Source organism: Anastrepha obliqua, chromosome 1 (genome assembly GCF_027943255.1).
Source record: "Anastrepha obliqua isolate idAnaObli1 chromosome 1, idAnaObli1_1.0, whole genome shotgun sequence".
Classification (NCBI taxonomy): domain Eukaryota; kingdom Metazoa; phylum Arthropoda; class Insecta; order Diptera; family Tephritidae; genus Anastrepha; species Anastrepha obliqua.
Window position 1 is genome coordinate 26,167,085 of NC_072892.1, and position 23,850 is coordinate 26,190,934.

General features: G+C 39.7%; 1 protein-coding gene across 1 annotated transcript in view; it reads left to right on the plus strand.

Annotated features, from left to right (window-relative positions):
• LOC129235686 (alpha-tocopherol transfer protein-like) overlaps positions 1-21,234 on the plus strand; it is a 40,916-nt gene extending 19,682 nt beyond the window's left edge. The window contains exons 3-5 of the mRNA XM_054869671.1: positions 17,083-17,227; positions 17,299-17,512; positions 21,002-21,234. Coding sequence (XP_054725646.1) covers positions 17,083-17,227; positions 17,299-17,512; positions 21,002-21,156 — 514 coding nt within the window. The 3' untranslated portion in view covers positions 21,157-21,234. The remainder of the gene's footprint in view (positions 1-17,082; positions 17,228-17,298; positions 17,513-21,001) is intronic.
• Positions 21,235-23,850: the final 2,616 nt, after the last annotated feature.

Sequence of the window (23,850 nt, forward strand, 5' to 3'; positions counted from 1 at the left end):
CTCAAGTTCAAAACAGCATCGACAAGGAGGGCAGATGCCGCCTTTAAATAAGCTTCAAGCCCAAAAACCTTCCACAGCATCTGTTCCATAGTGGGCGACTAGAAACAGGATCTGCTTTCCAGCAAGCAGCTGACTTGAAAATGCTGCTCTCTCCAACTAAATCTGTACAAATAAAAGGTCCTACAATTAAATTTTGTCTATCGGTTTTAAAGAGAAACTCTTTCATCTCAGCGCTGCTTTCAAACTTCAACATTGCATTGCGAAATTTCATCATGGAAAAACTTAAGCTTGGAAACAACCGTTTGGTGCGGCCTATGGGTTAGAGAAATCATCGGCACATATTTCTTCAAAAACGAGGTTGATGACGGGAATTGAAGCCCGTGATCTCCACAACCTTTGGTTCCAACAAGATGGCACTACTTATCTCTCTTCTCGGACCAGTGGATTGGCCACCAAGATCGTGTGATATCACGCCTTTGGACTTTTATTTGTGGGGATGGGAAAAGTCTAAATGATTTGCGTATAAACCAGCTTCGATTGACTCATTGGAAGCCAATAGTACTAAAGTTATTCCCGGGATACCGACCGAAGTCCTCAAGAGAGTCATTCAAAATTGGTGTTAACAGATGACCGAATTACGCCGCAGTTGCGGCCAACATTTTAAAAGGATTATCTTTAGAAAATAAATATCATAGATAGTTCTACACAAAAATAATAAAGATTTTCCAATCAGTTTGAATTTTCGTTGTTTTATTTCAATTTAAAATCCGATACCTCTAAATTGATCACCCTTTATCACCTTTATACATACTTGAGCCCAAGGGTATTATAATTTTGTTCATATGCAACAACATAAAGAAATCAAGATAGATATAGACACCAAAATGTTCAAATTGATGCGAGGAGTTGATTCAGCTCAGTCCGTCCGTTCCCGTGCACGACCACTAGTGCAAAAATCCCTCGTCCTCTCTATCCTCTAATCTCTCTATAACTCTCTAATTTTTTTTCTAATGAATTTGTTTGATATCAAAAATTAACAGCCAGTCCAAATTAAATTTTTCTAAAATGTTAGCTGGCATATAAAGTTCGGTCCGGACCCAGTAAGGAACCTTCCTTACTTATTTATGTTTCATAAAATTTTTTATAGTCCAAATATTTTAAAAACTCTCACATCTATAGGTCAAGGTATTTATTGTATAATAGTTTCTACAGATTTATCTACTTATTTCATTAAAAAAAAAAAGCAAAGCAATTAATTTTGCATTAAAAATGAATTGACCTTAGCCGCTTTTATATAATGGCGTTACGTGCGTTGATTTCATAATTTTTTTATTAAAGCTTTTACGTATTTTTAGTTTATGCAAATTATTTTCACTTTTAATTGCACAGTCCACGAGCCAACACACCTTTCACCTCAATGCCAAGGTGTGTATTTATTTTTATTGTAGTGCAGCAGCACTTGAGATCCCGTGTTACGCGTTTACAACAACAATATCGCAATTTAAAACCATTTTTTTAGTTTATTCATATTTCCTTACTTCTTTTTCGCCCCTACAACTGTTTGCCGGCTTAAGGAGAGTTCCATAAACTGCACCAGTAGCCTCTTTCCATAGCGAAGTTGTGTTTGTTATTCATATCAATCGGAAACAAGTCGTTCTGAATTTGGTCCTTGCGTGCAGTTCGCGAGTATCGTTGCTTTTATTATCCACCTATGGGCGTCTAAATCGTGGCGAAAAAAGTTTAGAAGGTGTGGCCAATGTAAGACCGTTAACCGGCTCTCAGAGAATTTGAAACCGTCAGCTGATTGGCTGACGTAACCAGGGTCATGAGAACGAAAAAGTTGGTGATATGTAAGTAAAGGGTGTTTTTTTTTTAGAGGTTAGGTTTTCAAGTTGGCACTCCTTTTTTCGTAGATGGTCTTTTTGACAGCTGTCACTGGATTTATGCTCAGTTTGGTTTGCCATTTCATAATGAATGGACTTACACCTGAACAACGTTTGCAAATCGTGCAAATTTATTACGAAAATAATGATTCGGTTCGCGCGATGCATCAAAGAAAATTTTGTTCAGCGATGAAGCTCACTTTTGGTTGAATGGGTATGTCAATAAGCAAAATTGTCGCATTTAGAGTGAACATAATCCACAAGCCATTGCTGAGACGCCGTTACATCCTCAAAAAGTCACTGTTTGGTGTGCTCTATGGGCAGAGGGAATCATTGGTCCATATTTCTTTAAAAATGAAGCCGGCCATAATAAAACCTAACCTCTAAAAAAAACACCCTTTACAAAAAAATCAACACAGGCTTTCACTCATGTCACTTTTTTGCCGTCAAAAGACTAATTGGACGAGTGCGTGAGTAAGTGTGAAATGGCGAGCAGAATTCTGCAGCCGAAGCCCGATTTCGTTTTTCACCAATGACAAACCTGGTAATCTCTCATCCTTGTGTCTAAATGACTTCTTATTTGTATTCGCCTGGGAGACCTGAAGAGTGTTGTTTTAGTTCGTTGAAAGCATAGTGTCAAAAAGTGAAGATTTATAAACAAAAAATTAAAGTTAGGTTAGGTTAATGTAAGCAAAGATGGTAATAGGAAGAAAAACGTTATTTTTCAACTCAAAAATGTAAACAAAACTCTACAATTAGATGATGCACAAAAGTGCTTGAGATATTTTTGGTTACCTGTACAAAGCAGACGCAGCCTGCTGAAAAATTATTTTGTTGAAAAAGTTAGGTTAGACTGGGTTTTCATGAAAGTTTTGCCATCCATAGCTTTAGACATCATATTACAGCTGCCAACCCTTGATCTCTTCTGCAAATATTCAGTGCCCTGTTCCACATTAAGGCTCAGAGCAAGCTCACAATGTAAGACTGTCTCACATGGATATTCAACCATCTTAGAATCCTATACGGATATACCAAGTGATTGTGATTATCACCTCCCCATTCTCTGCTTCGAAAGGAATTTTTCAATGAAAATCAATTCTAGACTGGAATGGCTTGAAAAAGATCCAACACCCAATACACCCATTAAAATCTACACGGACGGATCTAAAATGGATAACAGTGTAGGATCAGGGTTATATTGCGAAGAGCTTTTCATCAGTGAATCCTTTAAACTACCAGATAACTGTAGTGGTTTTTCAAGCGGAAATAAACGCTTTTCATGAGGCCTTAAGATGGTTAGAGATAAACAAAATATCGTCAAAAGATATCTGCATTCTATCAGACAGAAAAGATGCCCTACAGGCTCTGGATGCATTCCAAATGACACTAAGGAGTGTCTTACATTGTCGCCAATCTCTTAATGAGATGGCTAAACAGTATCGTATTATCTTATACTGGGTTCCAGGCCACAGAGAAATATCAGGCAACTGTAGGGCTGACCAACTTGCAAGAAAAGGTACCTGTATGCTAAACATTAATAATCTTATGGGGGTACCTCTCGCCACTTGTAAGCCTCTTGTTATGGATGCGCTAATCAATTCTATAAATTAGTGCCTGCGGAATTGCTAGGCGACATTGCCCAAGTCTAAATTTACGTCTATCCAAGGATATTATAAAATTGAGTAGACTTCAAATTAGGACCTCAATAGGGGCCTTCACAGGGCATTGTCTCATGGGAAATCACACAAGTAGACTAGGCGTTCACATGCATGATTTCTGTCGTAGCTGTAGGAATGAGTTGTAAACAATTCAACACGTTTTTGCAAATGCCTGGCTGTGGCAAGAAGCAGGAACCTACTTCTTAATGAATATGGAGGATCTATACACTTTAGGTATCAACAGCCTTTTACGCTTTGTTCAAAGCTCAGGATAGATCAATCTGGAAGTGAAAATGTAGCGCAGCCTCTGTGGCTCCCAATGGAACCATTTCGTGGTCTAAGTGGCATCGTTGTTCTTATGAGCGATGCGGCTGTCAAACCTACCTACCTACCTAGGTTTTTGCGGCAGTCGGTTTAGAATATCCAACTCCCTTTGACCATGTAGGTCCATTGTGGTACCACTGTGTAAGACGGGAACCTCCATGGAATCATTTAGACGCTCTTATGAAGCGTAGGATTGATTTTATCCCAATCCCGGATAGTTCCGTAAGAGAGTCAAAAGACTATTTTCCTTACAACCTTTCTCTACTCCTAGCTAAGGCTGGACATTTGAAGAGAAAATGTTCTACTGTTTCTTACTCTTCCTCGTCTCTACTACTGCTGTAGTATTCATGCGAAGAATATTCCTAGCCTAGAATAGTACCTACCTTACAGCCAACGACCGGTGACACAAGCCACGACCTGCGAGAGGTTCTCTCTTGAGAGGTTGAGAGATACTCCTGACCTTTTCTTATCTATTTGCGGCCAAATTAGGCTGGTTGGGACACAAGTATTTTCTTCTCTCCATGACCTATTGGAGAGTATTATTTTTGATCAAATATAAATTCAGGAGCAGTGAAAGGTTTCGGTTCGATTGAATGACTGAATTTTTATAAGTCTAGAGTTTCTACTGCGTTAATGCAATGACAAAACTATGGTCGCATAAACGTATTGAAGGGAAATAGCTTCAAGTATTGATGTCACTTTGCTTAATACACTTTAATTACAAGATTGAAATAAGCTCTGTGAATTCCATGATAACTCCACAATACCCACTTTACATAAATCTCTGGCTAATTAAATTGTTAAGTTTGCGCGAGTGTTACCAGGGAATTAAGGTAATTAGTGCAAGTGATTGATAAGCACGTTAATCCAGTAATTTCGAAGTGTCTTAGTATTTACTTATATTTATAGTTGTTTAGTACATACTTAATCTCGCTTTATCTTGGTGAGCTTTGATACAACATACACGAGCTTCTAATGCTACTAATTGTATAATAACTTAGGCTTTATCTAAATGGAATTTCAAATTAATTTAAAATATCCGTTAATTGGAAGGAATGCCCCAAACCCAAGACTTAAATCTAGCACAGACACTGCATGCCTTAGAGAGCTGAGAGCTTGAGAACTACCCTCGATAGCTGCTCATGGGAGCTATGCCCCATAATCCCACATCTTCTCCAGAGCTTCTATTCAATCTTCTCAATTCAACCTGATTAAATCCAACTCAGATGGGGAGGAACCTAAGGTTGAGCACTTTAAAATTCGGAATGTTATTGCTGCAAGCTTCCGTCAGCTATTTAGAGTGCGCTACTCTGCTCTTCTGCTTTGGAAACAAGATTTCCACAAGAACCCTTGATAAGAGCAAAAGTAGAAACTTTGGCTGGCTCAAAGCTAGAAAATAAGTTTGGCAGTGAGATTCGATTAGGTTCAAATTGTTTTTTTTTTCTTTCCTTGCTCCCTCCTCTCGGGAGCGTAGGACCTCGACAAGACTCAGTCTTGCGTTGGTTTCGTTAATCTGCTTTGATTTCTGGCAGGGTAGGTGATTAGCCTGCCGCTACCAGTCCTAAGTAGTGGCAATGCCCATCTGTCGTTGCTTAGGAACAACACCTTCCTACTGCTTGGAGCGCCATCTGTGTTTTACATTTTTGTGGCAGAAGGATCGCACAGCTGGTTGAGCACTTCGCTAAATTTGGTGTGTCTGCGCTTTTACCGCGGTCGGCGGCTTCCTCATGCTGGCGCCACTAATGCATTGTGTAACTGTGTGTTTTTCTTTGCTTCTTACTTGTTTTAGCAGCCACAAAGCAAATAATGCTCAGACTGTTGGGAGTAAGGATGGAAAGTTTTTGGGGTTGAGGAATGGAATTGGAAGAATTTTTTTTTTTGTTTTAGAAACAGGGGAAGTAGGTAAATTTGAAAAAGTGCGAGGATCGTGCTTTACGTGGGATTCGAATCCACAACCTCTAGGATGGCAGGCTAGTGCACTTACTCTAGACTACCGAGGCCGCAGGTTCAAATAGTTGCCGAGAAAGAAGACCACTATTGAACGAATAAATCAAATTCGAATTTTTTTGATAGCATTACAAAAGAAATAAGAAGAAGCACACCAATAGGACGAAAGAAAGGGGGGGGATTTGCAAATGACTGCCGAACGAATTCTGGTTACTGTTGTGTGAACCACTTCATGCCGCTAATGAAGTTCACCAGGTGGTTAATATCAATGCCGGCTATATCAGCAGACGTAGTAAAGAAATAAAAGCCAAGATTCGTTAAGCGCAACCAAAGAAAAGGTGCTGAGATAATTCCACCTCAACCTCCATACAGCTGACACAAAATGGACTCGAAGTAATGTCGAGTCTCACAGCACACATACCTACCTCGCGAACAGTGTAGTGTAAGGGCATCCACGCAATTCGAGAGCTGAGGTTGTTAACCTTAGAAGACCCCTCGGATCCCCTACCTAGCTAACTCATGCGACCAGCAGTTTCAAAAGAATCAGTTTCAGGCCAGCAGTGTGATTTCAAAGAATTCGGATGCAGTCGAAAGGGAAGTCGCGTCCAATTTCGACCCCACTATCATCGAGCCTAGTTCCCTAATTGCCACTTGTCGAAGTAGATGTTTACTTCGCTAACAATGTTACATAAGTGAGCAGCAGCAGCACTCACTACGGGCGACGGTTCGGTAGCTTGAACTTCAGTTTGGTGGGAGCTGCTTGCAGAATACACTTCTACGAACCCTTCCAACCAACTTCAAGTGATCCGTAAACCAGTGACCAGCAAAAATGTTACATTTCTAATGGAAAATAAAATACTTCCCATTTTTCTAATCTAATTTGAGTTTTTGCCTCTTCTTTTTTAAATGGATCCGCTTCAGTGGCAATAAAAAAGCAGATTTTTTATTTTATTAAGTTAATTTTTTTATTAATCAGGTATTTCAATGAAGCTTTAATAGATTGCACTCTTCAGTTAGGCACCTTGTGATACACGACATTTTTTGTTTTATTATCAGGTGCAAGAACAAACAACGCAGATGGTTTTCCGACCTGTGAACATGCCACATAGGTATAATTGACCATGTGAGAAACATTGATTTGAAAAACATGGAAGCACTCCTTAATCTACCACCACTTCATATAAGTATCCTAAATAAAATCAAAAACACCATAAGCATGGCTCAAGTCTCAGACCACATTGACCCAATTCTCTGTGTCACAAAAGGATACACAGTTTATTATTATTATTAGAAGGCCATTACGCACTGCGACCAGAGTTGATCTATTGTGAAAGGCCTATTTTGTAACCCTAGAGTTTTAGGCTTTTTAAAAATTTTAGCACAGTTTTGGGTTTGTTGTTCCAAAGATTGCATGGAAATACTACGATACCACCAAGGTGGTGAAGTCTTTGTCTGCCCAACGCAGGACATTCACAAAGCACATGTTCTGAGCTTTCTATGTCCATTTCGCAAAAGCGGCAGACAATGGTCTCGGATAGACCAATATTATTTAGATGGTACCTCAGGCTGCAGTAACCTGTAAGGTATCCGGTTAAAAGACACAGATCTACTCTGTTTAGTGAGAGAAGTTTGTCAGATATTCCTTTGTTAGGACTTACGAATAGTTTGGCTTGACGCTGACCGGCACAATTTAGCCAGTGTGCGGCAAGTTTTCTTTCTTCCCATTTCCTAAGGAATTCATTAATGTGGCCTTTTGTTAGTCCACAGAAAGGCTCAGGACCAGTAAGTTGCATATTTGCTCCTTGGTTTGCAAGGTCATCAGCCATTTCATTTCCCTCATGTCCTTCATGTCCCGGAATCCAACATAGTGTTACTGTGTTGAGGTTTCCTAACGTATTTAGAAGGTTTAAGCAATCATTTACCAATTTAGAGGTGATAGTTGTTGATAGAAGGGCTTTTAGAGCCGCTTGGCTATCTGAAAGTATGTAGATGTGAGTATCTCTCATTTTCCTTCTAAGGCATTCTCTCACACATATTTCAATGGCATGTATTTCTGCCTGGAATATAGTTGGGTATCGATTTTTTGAATTTGGGCCCATTGATTCCTGCCCCTGTTCTACCATTTTCCAATTTGGACCCATCAGTAAACCATAGCTGGGAGCCAGGTTTGAAAGTGATAGAGTTAGTTCTCCAGTCTGTTCGTTCATTGATTATAACTTGGAAGTTCCTGAAGAGTATTGGTTTGGGTGATAGTATATCATCCCTATGAAGAATGGGACTATGTAGGAAGTCTTCTAAGATCTTTAAATGTCCTTTCATATCCCCACTTTTAAGTTCAGATATACCTTTTAGTCTTAAGGCACTCGAGCGAGCTTCCCTTTCAATTAGAATTGGAAGCGGTGGTATGTTCAGGAGCACACCCAATGCATCCGTGGGACACGTTTTCATAGACCCTGTAATACCAACACATACCAGGCGATGCAGTTTGCTTAATTCGTTTGCCGCCTTTCTTTGCTTGACCTTGGGCCACCATGCTAAGGATGCATAAGTGACTATGGGTTTTACAACTGTGGTGAATGCCCAGAAGGTCATTCTAGGGCTTAGTCCCCATGTCTTACCAAAAAGCCTTGTACAGGCAAAGAATGCCCTTGTGGCTTTTGAAGTAACTCTCTCAATATGGGAGTTCCACGTAAGAGTTTTGTCAAGACTAACGCCAAGATAGTTCGCTTCTGTCGAGAGTTCAAGTGTTGTTCTATTAAGGGTCGGACATTTGAGATTTATGTTCCTTCTCCTAGTAAACGGTACAAGTGTTGTTTTGGATGGGTTGATGGAGAGCCCTTTTTCCGTGCACCATTTGTTTATTATTGTAAGGGCTTGCTGCATGCGATCCGAAATTGTTTCCTCATGCCAGCCTAATACATAAACTACTAGGTCATCAGCGTAACCCTGAGTGTGAAATCCTAGGTTATTCAGTTTGTGGAGAAGTTCATCTATGACTAGAGTCCACAGAAGAGGAGAGAGTACGCCACCTTGAGGGCAACCTCTTGTGGCTTTAATAGATTTGATTGTTCCTCCTAGTTCGGTGCTGATCGTCCTAGATTTCAGCATGAATATTATCCATCTAGTGATGGGTTCAGGTACCTCCTTTAGATATAGGGCATTATAGATTGACTCATAGGAGGTGTTATCAAAAGCTCCTGATATGTCAATAAATGCACATAGAGCTATCTGTTTGGACTCAATAGCCTTTTCAATAACTGTTACCAGGCTGTGTATTGCAGTCTCAGTGGATTTTCCCTGTTGATAGGCAAATTGAAGTCGATGCAGTGGGAATTTAGCTAGATTGTATTCCCTAATATACTGATCAACTATCTTTTCCATTGTTTTGAGGAAAAATGAGCTGAGACTAATTGGTCTGTATGATTTAGGCAATTGTTCGGGTTTTTCCCCTACCTTTGGAATAAATACGACCTTAACCTCAGCCCATTTTGTCCCAAAAAGTTCCTAAGTTTCAACGCTAAAAGAGCTAACATGGCCCTCACGTTACTGCAACAAACACTTACATAAATTAGGCATAACTAACACCAGCACCTGCAGCTTTTGCTGCGAAGATGAGGAATCTATAGAACATCTCATCATCGAATGTCCGGGGTTAACGCATAGAAGGAAATGGTTTTTAAACAAGTTCATACTTACAGAAGGAGCTGGTACAATTCATAAGCATACTTAACAGTCAATAGACAGCATAGGGTGCACAATAGATCAATATGGTCGCAGTGCTTTAAAAATTCAATTGGATAGTTGGTAGCTTCATCTTCATTTGTTACACAGTCAATGGATGATATCATTTTGAATTATGTAGTTTAGGTCATCTACATCTTTATTCTTAGCCGCTAAAATTGCTTGTTCACTCAACCATTCATTATTTTTGAAGTTATTAGTGATGTTTGGGAATACATTATTGATAAGTTTGTCTTTCGATGAGACAAAGTTACAGAAATTCTGTGGAAATGAAATCAATCCGCTCGATTCGTCGACAGGTACTCGACCATTACCGATAGCCAGTAATTGCTCAGAGAATTCTTCAGTAGATGTATCATTAAGTAATGCAACTCTCATATTTGTTGTCAGCTGAAGTTTCTTCACATAGCGCCATAGATTCGATGATTTGAGGCAAGCGTTTATTTCGTCAGCAACCGTTGATCTTCGAATTACTGGCAGTGTTTGGCTGAAGTCGCCAGACTGTAAATTCATTGCGCCTCCAAAAAAGTCAATAATGGCAATTTCACTCTTCCACTAAGGCAGCACAATCCGGGCATTTCTCCGGAAAACTTCAATGCGCCACAATACTCGCAAACAACGTGCATTGGCCCAATGCAAACGCTGGGATGCAAGCAGTAATTAGTGTTGGAATCATATCGAAACGCTGCTCGATTCAAATCAGCACTTGATAATTCCCTTCTTGTGCATCGAAAATTATCTACTTGTTGATCTCTGTTATTCGCTCGACGATTTCGCATTGTCAACCGAGCCATTTCACGGGCCGCCTCGCTTTGCTCTTGTGATTGAGAAGCACGAAGTCGAGCCATACTAACGCGGCGCTCTTCACGGGCAATTCCTTGTGCTTCACCAGTCGTTCCATTCGCAATGTTTCGTATCCTTCTTGCATTACGGCTTTGTCGGGAGAGATTCGATCGTCTTAGTCGCGGCATTGATAATGATGATTCAAAGAGAATACAAATTACTGTGATTATATATTTCTGGGGCCGTTCAAGTATTACGTAAGCAGATTTATTACAAATATTTACGCCCCCATCCCCCTTGTCAGCAAAAGTAAGCAAAGCTTTTACCCCCTCCCCCCATGCTTACGTAAACATTTTTCAATTAAAAAATGTATTTTTTTTATATTATATTATAATTATAATTTTAAAAATAAGAAAATAGATATAGGATAGAGATTAGATTTTACTGGTGCAGTATTCAACATAGAGTAAGGGACAAAAATATTATAATCTTACGAACATAACAAACTTATTTTAAATTTTTGGTACACATATTAAATTCAAATTAACAGTCTTCAGTCCATGAAACCCGAATCCATGATTCTAAGTTTTCGATGACATTGGATTTCTTGGATTGCTGCTCAGTGTTGTGAATCTGCTCACTTTCATCCGATTTTGGAATGTTTACGTCGTTCTCATCGAGCCATTCGACATTATGGTGCTCTAAATATTGAATAATGCACATCAGTTCATTAGCACGACGAGCAGCGACTCTTACAGGTCTAACTTTCCTATCAGTGTGCGTGTTTGCTTTTTTATGGATCTTCTCGATGTGACGATTTACTGACTTGATAGAAGCATGATAAATACCACACGTTTTGCATGTTCGACTTGATAGCCTCAATTTTACCGTCGGACAAAAATAATCGTAGGGCATTTGCAGGAAATCTTTGAGTGAAGCACTTAAGCGTAGAGCTAAATTGACTGGAAGATCAAGAAATTGCCCTCCTTCATCCAAAATCAAGTCATCAACTGTTTGTTTTACTTTTACAGGTGGTGGAAGAAACCTGTTATCTAGTAATCCACTTCTTGGACGACAGCATTCCGTATTTCTACATTTTACAATTTGAAGCAAGTATGTATTGGCTTTCACGCACATGTTCTGAATACCATTTAATGTCTGGAAAATCAGGAACATCTTGTTGACCTGCCCCAACATATTTTGCAGTAACATTATAGCCATCAATTTCCATTGAACTCCATACTTCAGCTAATATATTTCCTGCAAATTCGAAATTAGATCTTTCTATTTAAATGTTCATCAATTGTAACGCCACGTTCATCCAAATGAGACCCAAAATGGTCATGAGGCCATATTAAACCAGCCAGTTCCCGACTAAGAGGAGCCATTCTTCGCTCTACTCTGCTGTACGCACTTCCAGGAGCATTATTAGCTAAAAACAATGGATCGAGATCATATCGCTTAAAGTGTCGTATAGCAAACCCTATGACTTTTTCATAACGCGGATTTTCATCTGGCCCTCCATCAACCGTCATGATTACCAATGGTTTTACTAGTCCATGGTCAGTTTTAGCTAATGGTCTAAACTCATTAAGTTTGAGAAGGGTCTCGAAATCCTGAGCATAAGTATTAGCAGTAGATGAACTATGCTTTCCACTTCGAAGAGCGATGTATGTTGGTCCAGAATATCCAACGGCTTGCGGTTGTCCTAGCATACTGGAAGTGATTTTGATACCTGCATAAAAAGATGGTATTAATTTATGATGCTCAGCGATTACCCATCAGTTTGAGCCCGAATGAGCTTAACAGGGACTGTCGATACATGTCTTCGTTCCTCTGCAGAATTAGACTTTCTGGAAATCAAACGAAGATATGTCCCACTGCGACTAATGTCAAATCCTATTTTACGTAATTCTTGTGTGAGTTCATCAAGAGTTTTTACGCTGCGAATAGATTCCGTTCGTATTCTATCATCTGCTGCACTCCCAAATAAAGCTATATCCGCAATTGTTTTCAATAGTGATGGTTGATTGCTTTGAAGATTAGGACGACCCACTGAATCCCTCAGAGATACTCGTAGTCTTTTTTTTATTTCTGGATTTTCATGATAAATATCTTCTAACTTTCTTTTCATACCATCCCTGTGTTTCTTCTGGGCAACTGCGTTTTAAATCTTCCTGGTTAAAGACTGTTTTTATTTCCTCACGCAACTTAATGATCTGTTTATCAACTTCAGCACGGCTTGGCATAGTATCTCTGGTAGAATACAAAGGGTTCAGATTTTTTTCGAGTAGAGCAATCTTATTTTTCATAGCTTCCTGAGAAGGTTTTGCCCTCTGTTTATCTGCATTTTCAATATTTTCGCATTGCTGTTGTGATTAATTACCGGGTTTTATTTTCTCTTATTCCTGTTTTTTAATATTTGAAGCTGGCTGTATAATTTGTGTTTTTTCTGCAGGTTTACAGGTAGTCGTTGCCAAAAAGTACAAACTTTCTATTGTTTCTGCTAAAGATTCTCTTATTAAGCTACATAAATACAAAGTATGCAATAAAAACTGCATTTAAAGACTACTTAAAGCCATAGCCCGTCATTTACGAGTATCAACTTTGCCCAGAGGGAAATTGCAAAATTCGCATAAATTTCTAATATTTCTAGCACTCATAGGTACCTAAAATGATTTCGTCACTCACCTTGGACAAAGAATGTAGTAGATTGGATTTATTCTTAGTCGCCGCTTGCAATTCTTCTTCAATTCTCTTAGATACAATGATATCTAGTTCCTTGTCGGACTTTGCTTGTAATTTATAATTTCGCCACACTTCGTTAACTAACTTTTGTACATTTTGTAATTACTTTCGTACTTGTATGAGATTTTTTAAAACTTTCAAACAATTTTTGGTATAACTTGGACTTGTCTATTTGAAACGACATCTTATTTAAACTTTGGCTAATGGAATCAACGGTAACACAAATGTTGAGTTGCATTGTATCCGAACAAAACAATACACTAACAGAAGAAATTTAGACAAGTGAACAGCGCGCGGTAATTCCCTGAATCGCGTAAGCGTGTATATTTGCGGGAATCCCCGAAAATGCGTTTCGTTTTCAAGCATAGATAATGTGAGGGTTGCCATTCGTGTAAAAAAGTAAATAACTACTGATGACGTAATCATCATCTACCCCCCATGTCATCCAAAATAAGCAAAACAAAGACCCCCGACCCCCAATAGTGCTTACGTAATACTTGAACGGCCCCTCTGACAAAATTTATATTATCAAATTTTCTACTTAACCATAGACAAAATTACGTTTAGCTGTCATTTGCGTTTTATTATTCCATATCAGATGCGTTTTTGTTATACCACATTTTATAGTGACTTCACGGAAACGCGTTCGAATGGGATAAAAAGTATCCTATGTCCGTCTCCTGGTTCTAAGCTATCTCTCCACCAATTTTCAGCCAAATCGGTTCGGCTGTTCTCGAGTTATAAATAGTGCAACTAACATGACTTTCTTTTATATATGTAGGGTGTCCCAGGCTACAAGGGGGAATTTTTTTTTCGGAATTTCAATACGCATACCCTTTATTTTTTTCCATTTGACTCTAAAAACTTAAATATAAAATATTATTGAGATCGGATGCCATTAACCCGTGCCGACTTGAAGTCAAACTTTAAGATTAAAAGTTAGTATGAAAGCTATAGGCTCACAATAGAGAAAAGTTTAATTGAATTTTTAGATTAAGTAAATAAGTAAAAATAAAACACATATTTCGTATTTATTTTCTTTTTATTATAAAAAGGACATCAATCATCGAATTTTCTTTTCAAAGTTTGCTTTTTATAGTCGGGATATACCTGTCTGTGTTCTTGTACGCAACGTAATAAAAATAGTTTTTGCTCCTCTTGAACAGTGATCAAACCATGGAAGTCTTGCATTAACTTAACCGCTCTTTCTGCCGTATCATTAACTGCTTTCGGTCCTAGCAGCTTCCTTTTAGCCTGCAGAAACGAATTATCATTTGACCACGAAGAGGGGCACTTGTTCAGAAAACTGTCGTCAATCTGGAGTCGATTAAACAGGAACTTGCTTTTGACAGAGACGAAGTCATCAATGTTTTTCTCTGAAACTAAAACAGATAGATCAGTTATCAATTATACCTATTAGCAAACTTAGTAAAAGAACAAAATCAAGGCTTAATTAACGTACCAAAAAGTGGGCCACAGAGTTCTTCTTTGAATGCAATGTAACGTTTATTGTGGGCTGTTGGGTTTTCTCTAGTTAATTTAGCAATCATTTTTACTTTAGTTTCTAGATCGACATCATCATCAAATAAAGCCAGAATAGACACTTCATCTGTCAAATACCACAAATGCTGGCAAAACTTCTGCAAAGCTGCTTTTGAAATGCTTTTGTCTATTGTTTCGTAATTTTTCATGGCCTTCAAAAACACAAATCCTGATACGGCGAACAGACATACGTCCAACAGAGCTGCCTTATCCCTGTTTGAAATCTGAATTGAGAACTAAGTAACGATATTTTTAACGAATAAATGGCTCTCGCCATCCATCGAGCCTGGTACATAGCACCTGGAGGCCGAATCTTAAATTTCTTCCCTGAATCTCCGCCAAGAAATATAATTGAAAGCTCAATTAATTCGCGATAGTCATCTCTAACGATTTCTTTGGTTAATTCAGTTTTGTAGAGTTCTAGCAGTTTGTCAATTTTCGAAACATTAAAACAAAATAACTTTTCTGTACAGCTTTGTTTTTTCTCGGGATCGATATTTTTCCAGTTTTCTCGGAATTTCTTGAATAATGGGATGTCTAGGCTTGTAGTTACTTGACTGATTTTCGCTTCAAACACGCCTTTAAGTAGGTACTAATTCGTAAACGTGATGACGGCAAGCAAAAATAAGCACTTCTCTACCCAGTTTTTGTTCAAGAAGGACACATGCTCCATTTATGCGGCCTGTGTTAGAAGCAGTAGTATCACAACAGAGAATCTGCACTTTGTCTTCAAGGTTCCAGTTCATAATATGTAGCATCCTAAACTGCGTCTGCCTGTTCCCTTCCTGTCGAGCTATCCAATTTCGGAACAGCAATAATTTGTTCTTCATTATCGTATGTAATAACTACCGGTAGGCGTTCTTTTTTACTTTTACGTGAATCTAGAGCTGGCAACAGTTTTCCGTCCCAGTGGACAGTTACCGCGCCCGGGATCTTGTCTTGAAAATCCCGGGCGCGGTAACTGTCCACTGGGACGGAAAACTGTTGCCAGCTCTAGATTCACGTAAAAGTAAAAAAGAACGCCTACCGGTAGTTATTACATACGATAATGAAGAACAAATTATTGCTGTTCCGAAATTGGATAGCTCGACAGGAAGGGAACAGGCAGACGCAGTTTAGGATAGATTCTTAGATAGATTTTATAGATTCAGCCCGTTCTTTTCACATTTCCGTACGAACTCTATGGATGGAGGTCTTGCTTATAGGGAATTCATACGTATTGAGCCCCAGAGCCTCAATAGTAGCCTCAATTATAAAGACAGAATCCCTCACACTTAACTGACATCTGTCTAATGCGGCAAATAACTTGGGAGTTATGATATTTTTCCGCAAAGAAGTTTTATCGGGCTGAGAGGAGACTTCTCTTGCGCTGGGCCTATTTTCTTCTAAATCTATTATTTCAGAATCAGAAGATTACTTTTCTAGTGGTGGTTCGCAAGATGATGTTGATGGTGCTAAGGTGAAAAATATTTAGCACGTCGCTTTTCCTCCTCGATGATTCCTTTCCTCTTTGTTTGTTACTTTTTTGTGCACTCCGGCTGAGTGACCGGGCCCACCTGGTTCTCTTTGGCGCTGCAAGATCTTATCTTCATTTATTTTAATCAATTGAAGAGTATCGGTATGTGCGATGTCAAACAAATTGTTTAAGTTTGAAGCAAACTCCTGTCGACGCTGTTCAAACACTTCTTGAGTTTTTTTCGCATTTTTTTGCAATTCTCTCCAAACTTGGTATAAGTTAACTAGTTTCTTAACACAGTTAGGTATTGATCTGGTCGGCACGTAGCCTTTTCTCAATAAATAATACACTCACGAATTGTGAGATTTGCACTTTCATTGACACTTAAGTTCACTTCACGAATATTATAGAACAAAACTGCCAGTACTTGCCCGTTAGAGAGAAGCTTAGAACCGGTGATTTGATGTTTTAAATCCCCTATTAAAAATATCTCCTTTTTGGAACTTCGTAACTCCACTAACATGTTGACTACACGAAAAAAACCCCGATTACTAATAAAACAAAAAAGTAATTACACGCAATCAATCCGACAGTTCACGCGCGCCGTACTGTACAAGTACCGACAGGTTTCGGCGCAACTCGGCACGGGTTGCCGTGATTCTAAATAGACGAAACTTTATTTTTAGATGTTTTGAGACCATTCAAACAAAATAAGAGGGTATGCGTTAAAAAAAAAAAAAACACTTTAATTTTTTTGGGACCTCTAATGTATATAAATTAAAAAAATATCTTTGCTAACATCTCTTTATGGCGCGTCTCACAAAAGTAATCGATAAAACAGAGTTCCACACCAGGGGATGTCGTTCGATTAGATTTTACTCCTGGATTATCACCTGCATATGAATATGTTATTACGTTACTAGAAAGTCTGAAGACTCATCTCAATTTTGGAAATAATGAATCTTAAATACTCAACTCTTTTATTCACTATCGCTTTCAGTTATTGCATGATTTTCGATATGTGGATGTACGAGGATGGCATACGGCCGGGCCACGTTATAGTGATGGATTTGAAAGGTGTCAGTTTGGGACATGTGACGCGCGTTGGCATATTTCAGATGAAGAAGTTTCTCTTCTATTTGCAAGTAAGTTAATTTCATTTCGCAAAATTGATCTTTACAGATAACTTATCGTACATGAGTCCACCTTTTCGCAGGAAGCAGCTGCCCTTCGCCTGATTGGCTTTCATTTCATCAACATCGTACCGTTCATGGATAAAATTTTGGCTCTAATGACACCATTTATGAAAAAAGAGCTAATGAATATACTGTATGTGCACAATAATCTGGAAGATTTTTTCAAATATGTACCACAAAGTATCCTGCCTAAGGACTATGGCGGCCAGAACCAAGAGTTCGGGGAAATAAGCGGTAAAGAGATACACAGGTTTTTGGCTAATTTAGAATAATTTGATAATTTTCGCAAAGTTATTTGCAGACTATAGCCGCACCGAATGAAGTGCTAAACGCTATTTTAAATCTCCTACCTCTTAACCTTGCAGAACATCAATAGATAGCCCTTGCTGCAGGGTAGGAAGTAGCTATCATGGGTACTCTGCAGTAGCTTGGGTGCGAACCTTAATATTTATTTAGTGGCACATTCACGTTCAATTATAGACGTGTGTTAGACTGTCACCGATCTCTAGAGAACAGAAATAAACAGCACATAGTCCACCTCCTTAGGCGCCAGTTTATAAAGGATAGAGCTAAATTTGGGGGTAAAGTACGACCAAGCTAATTATTTTTGGAAAATAATGATCGGAAGTGAAGCATAGCATTTTCAAAGGGCCGGAAAAAACGTTTCAGAAATGGGATCAAAAACTACTCTCAATCGATTGCATTCAGAGACTGCACAGCAGAAGGCCTAGGCCTGCTTTTCCTAAGAAGCTACAGAAGCTGGCAGAACGCTGAGGAAAAGAAACGATTACTCATTTTTTCTATGATTAGATATCTGCGACAACTCGATCACAATTGTAGAAAATCCAGTGGCGAGCATTTCCTTAAATAGTCTTATAAACTTTATTCAATCCAGTCTATTACGAGTATTTCCTAGTTGTAAAAAACAAAAAACATTTTCTAATAGCGGTCGCCCCTCGGCAGGCAATGGCAAACCTCCGAGTATATTTCTGCCATGAAAAAGCTCCTCATAAAAATATCTGCCGTTCGGAGTCGGCTTAAAACTGCAGGTCCCTCCATTTGTGGAACAACATCAAGACGCACACCACAAATAGGAGGAGGAGCTCGGCCAAACACCCAAAAAGGGTGTACGCGCCAATTATATATATATATATTAGGCCGGGTCGATTTGTGGGGAGGCAAAAAAATCGCCCATTGCTCTGTGAAAATCATATTCTAGGGATCAAAATAAGAAACTTTGCCGAAGAAACCATACCTCTAAAACGAATTCTGATGTTCCCCAATTTGGGTCGAACTTTTTAGTTTCTTTTCTCATGTAAAGGCCAAAAATGGTGATATTTTGAAATGATTGTATGGGGAACCCCCCAGGGGAGTTCCAGGGGGTGTGCCACTGGCATGGGTGGATCGGCCGTCCAAAGTTAGTGGGGGTCGGTCATACATTTGGACTCGATTGGAGCACTCTAAATGGGTCAAAGTGGGATTTTTCGTTCGACCCAAATTAGGGGACATCAGAATTCGTTTTAGAGGTATGGTTCCTTCGGCAAAGTTCCTTATTTTGATCCCTAGAATACGATTTTCACAGATCAATGAGGGATTTTTAAATCGACCCACCCTAATATATATACATATATTCTTGGGACTTATATGTATATATATTTATATACGAGGTGTGTTCAAAAAATATCGCAAATTTCGTGTTTTTTCAAAAATGTTTTATTTATTCATTAATATCTATTTCGCCCCTTCAAAGTAATCCCCATGAGATATTATGCACTTCTGCCAACGTTTTTTTCAATCTTCGATGCACTTCAAAAAGTCATTGTTTTTATCTTGTTCTTTCGTGGGCCTCTTCAGTTACGGGAACAAGAAAAAGTCACAGGGGGCCAGATCTGGGGAATACGGTGGCTGTGGCATCATTTGTGTGTTGTTTTTGGCCAAAAAGTCGCGCACAAGCAACGATGTGTGAGCAGGGGCGTTTTCGTGATGCAAGAGCCAATTTTTGTTCTTTCACAAATCCGGTCGTTTCTGGCGGATTGCTTGGCGCAAATTGCGCATAACTTGCAAGTAATATTCCTTATTGACCGTTTTACCCTGTGGCAAGAACTCATGATGCACAACCCCCCTGCAATCGAAGAAAACGGTAAGCAAACTTTTATATTCGACCGAACTTGGCGTGCTTTTTTCGGTCTAGGCTCGTGCGGCAGCTTCAATTGAAATGATTGAGCTTTGGTCTCCACGTCATAACCATATGACCCTCTGAAGCAAATTTTGGTCGTCGCGGACAGAGTCCAACATTTCATTAGCAATGTTCATGCGTTGCTGCTTTTGGTCGAAATTGCGCTGTTTTGATACGAATTTTGCGGCGACCCGTCTCATGTCCAAATCATTGAAAAAAATCGAATGGCACGAGCCAATCGATATGTCTAGGTCGTCAGCAACTTCTCTAGCGGTGATTCGACGATTGGCCAATACCATTTTCTTCACCTCATCAATTTTTTCGTCTGTTGTTGAAGTGCTCGGGCGTCCGGCTCGCTTTTCGTCGTTCACATCTTCACGGCCTTCTAAGAACATTTTGTGCCACCGATAAGCGTTGCTTTGGTCCAAAGTAGCTTCTCCATATGACACACTTAATTTGGTTTTCACACAAAATTTGATACAGGTTCTTTGATCCATCTTTTTGAATAGGTAAAAATCGAAGACGAGCCGAAACACGTGCAAGCAAAGCAGCTGTCAACTATTAACTGAACATTCAAAATGGCCGGACTCGTCGGCATGAGTGAGAGACATGAGTACCAACATATCGCCACAAAAAAATCGAAATTCGAATATACGTAACCTGCGAAAATTCAAAATTCGCGATATTTTTTGTCATTGCCTGCCGAGGAGCGACCGCTATTAGAAAAAACGTTTTCTTAATTTTGGTGTTTCACCGAGATTCGAACCTACGTTCTCTCTTGATGGCGAATGATAGCCACGCACCAACCCATTCGGTTACGGCGACCGGGACTTCTATTCATCAGCTAATTATTTTTATTCCCAAAAACACAGAATTCGCTCGAGAGTAATGTTTTTAGTGATAGAAGTACCATTGGGACACCTATGGCCGCGAGCAAATTAGTAATTAAGAATAACATTATTCAAGAAGCCAATATGGCACGGAGAGATGAGGGCACATGCGTAGCCTCTAAGTTACTATGGCCACAAATAAACAAGAAAAATACAAAGGAACTGCTTAGTCTCTCACGAGGGAGCATCTCGACGGTCGTGCCTTGTATAACCGGTCATTGGCTATTTGCCAGGCATTCCTCGAGACTAGGAGTTTTCGCCCATGACTATTGTAGAAGTTATAGAGATGAGGAAAAGGAAGAGGAACAAATAATTGAGTACTTCTCTTGCATTTGTCCAGCCTTGGCTAAAATCAGAGCGGGTTGTCTGTGTGTCTGGCCCGGGAGCAATCCTGCGCTTCATAAGAGCCACAAAACGGTTCCACGATGAAACCATGTGTGAAGAAGACATGTGCCGTCACATCACAACGGACCTGTAAGGTCTAAGTGAGTCGGTCGTACAGACCGGCTACCACCATAACCTAACCTAACTGAATGTTTTTAAATGTAATTAAAAAATTTATAAATACATAAAATCGTGAGGTTTAGTTGCTCCTTATAAGATTTCTTGTTTTCTACTTAAACTTCTTAATAATTAACTTGGTTTACTTTTTTGCAGAAACTTTTTACAAGAAACTCAAAGACAATCGCATGGAAATGATGGAATTCGAGAAACGCCATCAAGTCGATGAGAAATTGCGGCCGGGGAAGCCGAAAAGCGCTTCCGACCTATTTGGCATTCAAGGGAACTTCAAAAAGCTGGATATTGACTAGTGCATTTTTAAGTATTTCTGATCATAATATTGTGTTTTTAATATTATAAAGTATTATATACGAATGTGGTGATAGTTTTTTTCAAAAAAATACATCCTATGATGATTTGCCTAAATAAATTTTGTGAGTGATAATCCAAAGACATTTGTAAGGCGACATCAAGACAACAAGTAGAGTAGAAATTAAAGATCAAAGAAAACTATGCTCGATGCAAAGATTATAGATTGCCAGCTTTGGAGAAAAGATTTCTAGAGGTGTGCCCTTAAACAGATCGTTATTCGGCTCTGAGCGAATTTGACAGTATCAGCTGATGGGTTGACGTTCCAGGAGTTATGAATCGGTTTGTTTACGAAAAATTTAAGAATGAGTTAGTGATATACGAAGAAAATTAGCACAGACTGCGTCAAAGTTGCTTCGTTGCCATCTAAACAACGACTGATTGGACGAGTGCGTGAATACATATGAAATAATCGTACAGAATTCGGCTGGCGAGTCTCCCGTGACGTCGCAGCCGAAGTTGCTCACATAATTTTATTTTTCACCATAGTCACCTGATAAATCTATCATCCTTGGATTACCAGGTATGGTGAAAAACGAAATTGAGCAAGTAAACTTCGGCTGCCTCGTCATCGGGTATTCGGCAGCAGAATTCTGTCCGCTTATTTCACACACTCGTCCAATAAGTCGTTGTTCAGCCGGCAACGAAACAATATTAGGGGTCACTACGGTAGCGGTTTTCATATACACCAGCACAATCTCTATTTTTTCGTAAACTAACCGCTGTCATGACCCTAGCTCAGCCAATCAGCTGGTTCCTTCAAATTTGCTGAGAGCCGGTTAACGGTTTGGTATTGGCCACACCTTCCAAATTTGTTTCACCATGTGCCAGATGTGTGGATTAAAAAAGATGTTTGCCAACAGCACTCGGGTTTCTCTACCCTAACACGAGTTCTGCGTATGTAGTTGATTGATTTCGGTCTCCAAGTACGACATTTTATTGACGAACGCTGGGATAGGTTGGTTGATTGCATTTCAATTGCAATAGTATTTATTAAGGCATTTATTTAGTATTATTATCCTACCACGGCTATAATGACTCGGAAGTCACGGAATTTATACGACGACAGAGAGGACTTACGAACTCTCACTAGATACTATACGAGGCATTGTAGACTTCGTTATAATTACAGGAAAGCTCCTGTAAGGAGGAGATCAAATCTCTTGGGTGTGCCGGTAACATTTCTCTGATGTGGGTTCCAGGACATAGGAACATAGAGGGAAATGAAATAGCTGATGAGCTCGCCAGGAAGGAGAATGAATTGACCTCAGAGGGGAACTGCACAAATTATTTCTCAGGAAAGTGCAGAAAAGATGGAGCTCCATTTCTTCATGCGCTATTTCGAAAATCCTTTGGCCCCAGTACAATATACGGAGGACTCAGAAAGTCCTTTGGACTCCTCGCCATTCAATTTCCAAACTCGTAGCATTTAACACCCATTGCAGAAGCTGTGGGGACTTTTCAGAGAAGAAGACTCTAAAGCATTTTCTCTGTAAATGTCTGGGTTTGGCAGCTAGACGACTAAGATCACTCTTCTTCTTCTTAATTGGCGCTATAACCGCTTACGCGATTTTGGCCGAGTTTAACAAAGCGTGCTAACCGGCGCCAGTTGGACACACCAAGTGAAGCCAAGTTTTTCTCCACCTGATCTTTCCAACGCAGAGGAGGCCGCCCTCTTCCTCTGCTACCACCAGCTGGTAGCGCATCGAATACTTTCAAAGCCGGAGCGTTTGTATCCATTCGGAGGACATGACCCAGCCAACGTAGCCGCTGGATCTTTATTCGCTGCGCTATGTCTATGTCGTCGTAAAGCTCATACAGCTCATCGATCCATCGTCTGCGATATTCGTCGTTGCCAACATGCAAAGGTCCAAAAATCTTACGCAGAATCTTTCTCTCGAACACTCCAAGCGTCGCTTCATCGGATGTTGTCATCGTCCAAGCTTCTGCGCCATACATTAGGACGGGCATGATGAGAGTCTTGTAGAGTGTTAGTTTTGTTCGTCGAGAGAGGACTTTACTGCTCAGCTGCCTACTTAGTCCAAAGTAGCACTTGTTGGCTAGAGAGATTCTACGTTGGATTTCAAGGCTGGCATTGTTTTCGGTGTTAATGCTGGTTCCTAAATAAACGAAGTCTTTTACAACCTCGAAATTATAACTGTCAACAGTGACGTGGGTGCCGATACGCGAGTGCGCCGACTGTTTGTTTGAAGACAGGAGGTACTTCGTTTTGTCCTCGTTCACCACCAGACCCATTCGCTTTGCCTCTTTATCCAGTTTGGAGAAGGCAGAACTAACAGTGCGGTTGTTAAGGCCGATGATGTCAATATCATCGGCATACGCCAGCAATTGTACGCTCTTATAAAAAATTGTGCCTGAGCGATTAAGTTCTGCGGCTCGTACGATCCTTTCCAATATTAGGTTAAAGAAGTCACACGACAGCGTATTACTCTGTCTGAAATATCGTTTGGTATCAAACGGCTCGGAGCGTTATATGCCAATTCTGATGGCGCTGCTGGTATTGAGCATCATCTTGCATAGTCGTATTAGTTTTCCGGGGATACCAAATTCAGACATCGCGGCATACAGGTAACTCCTTTCCGTACAGTCGAATGCAGCTTTGAAGTCGACGAAAA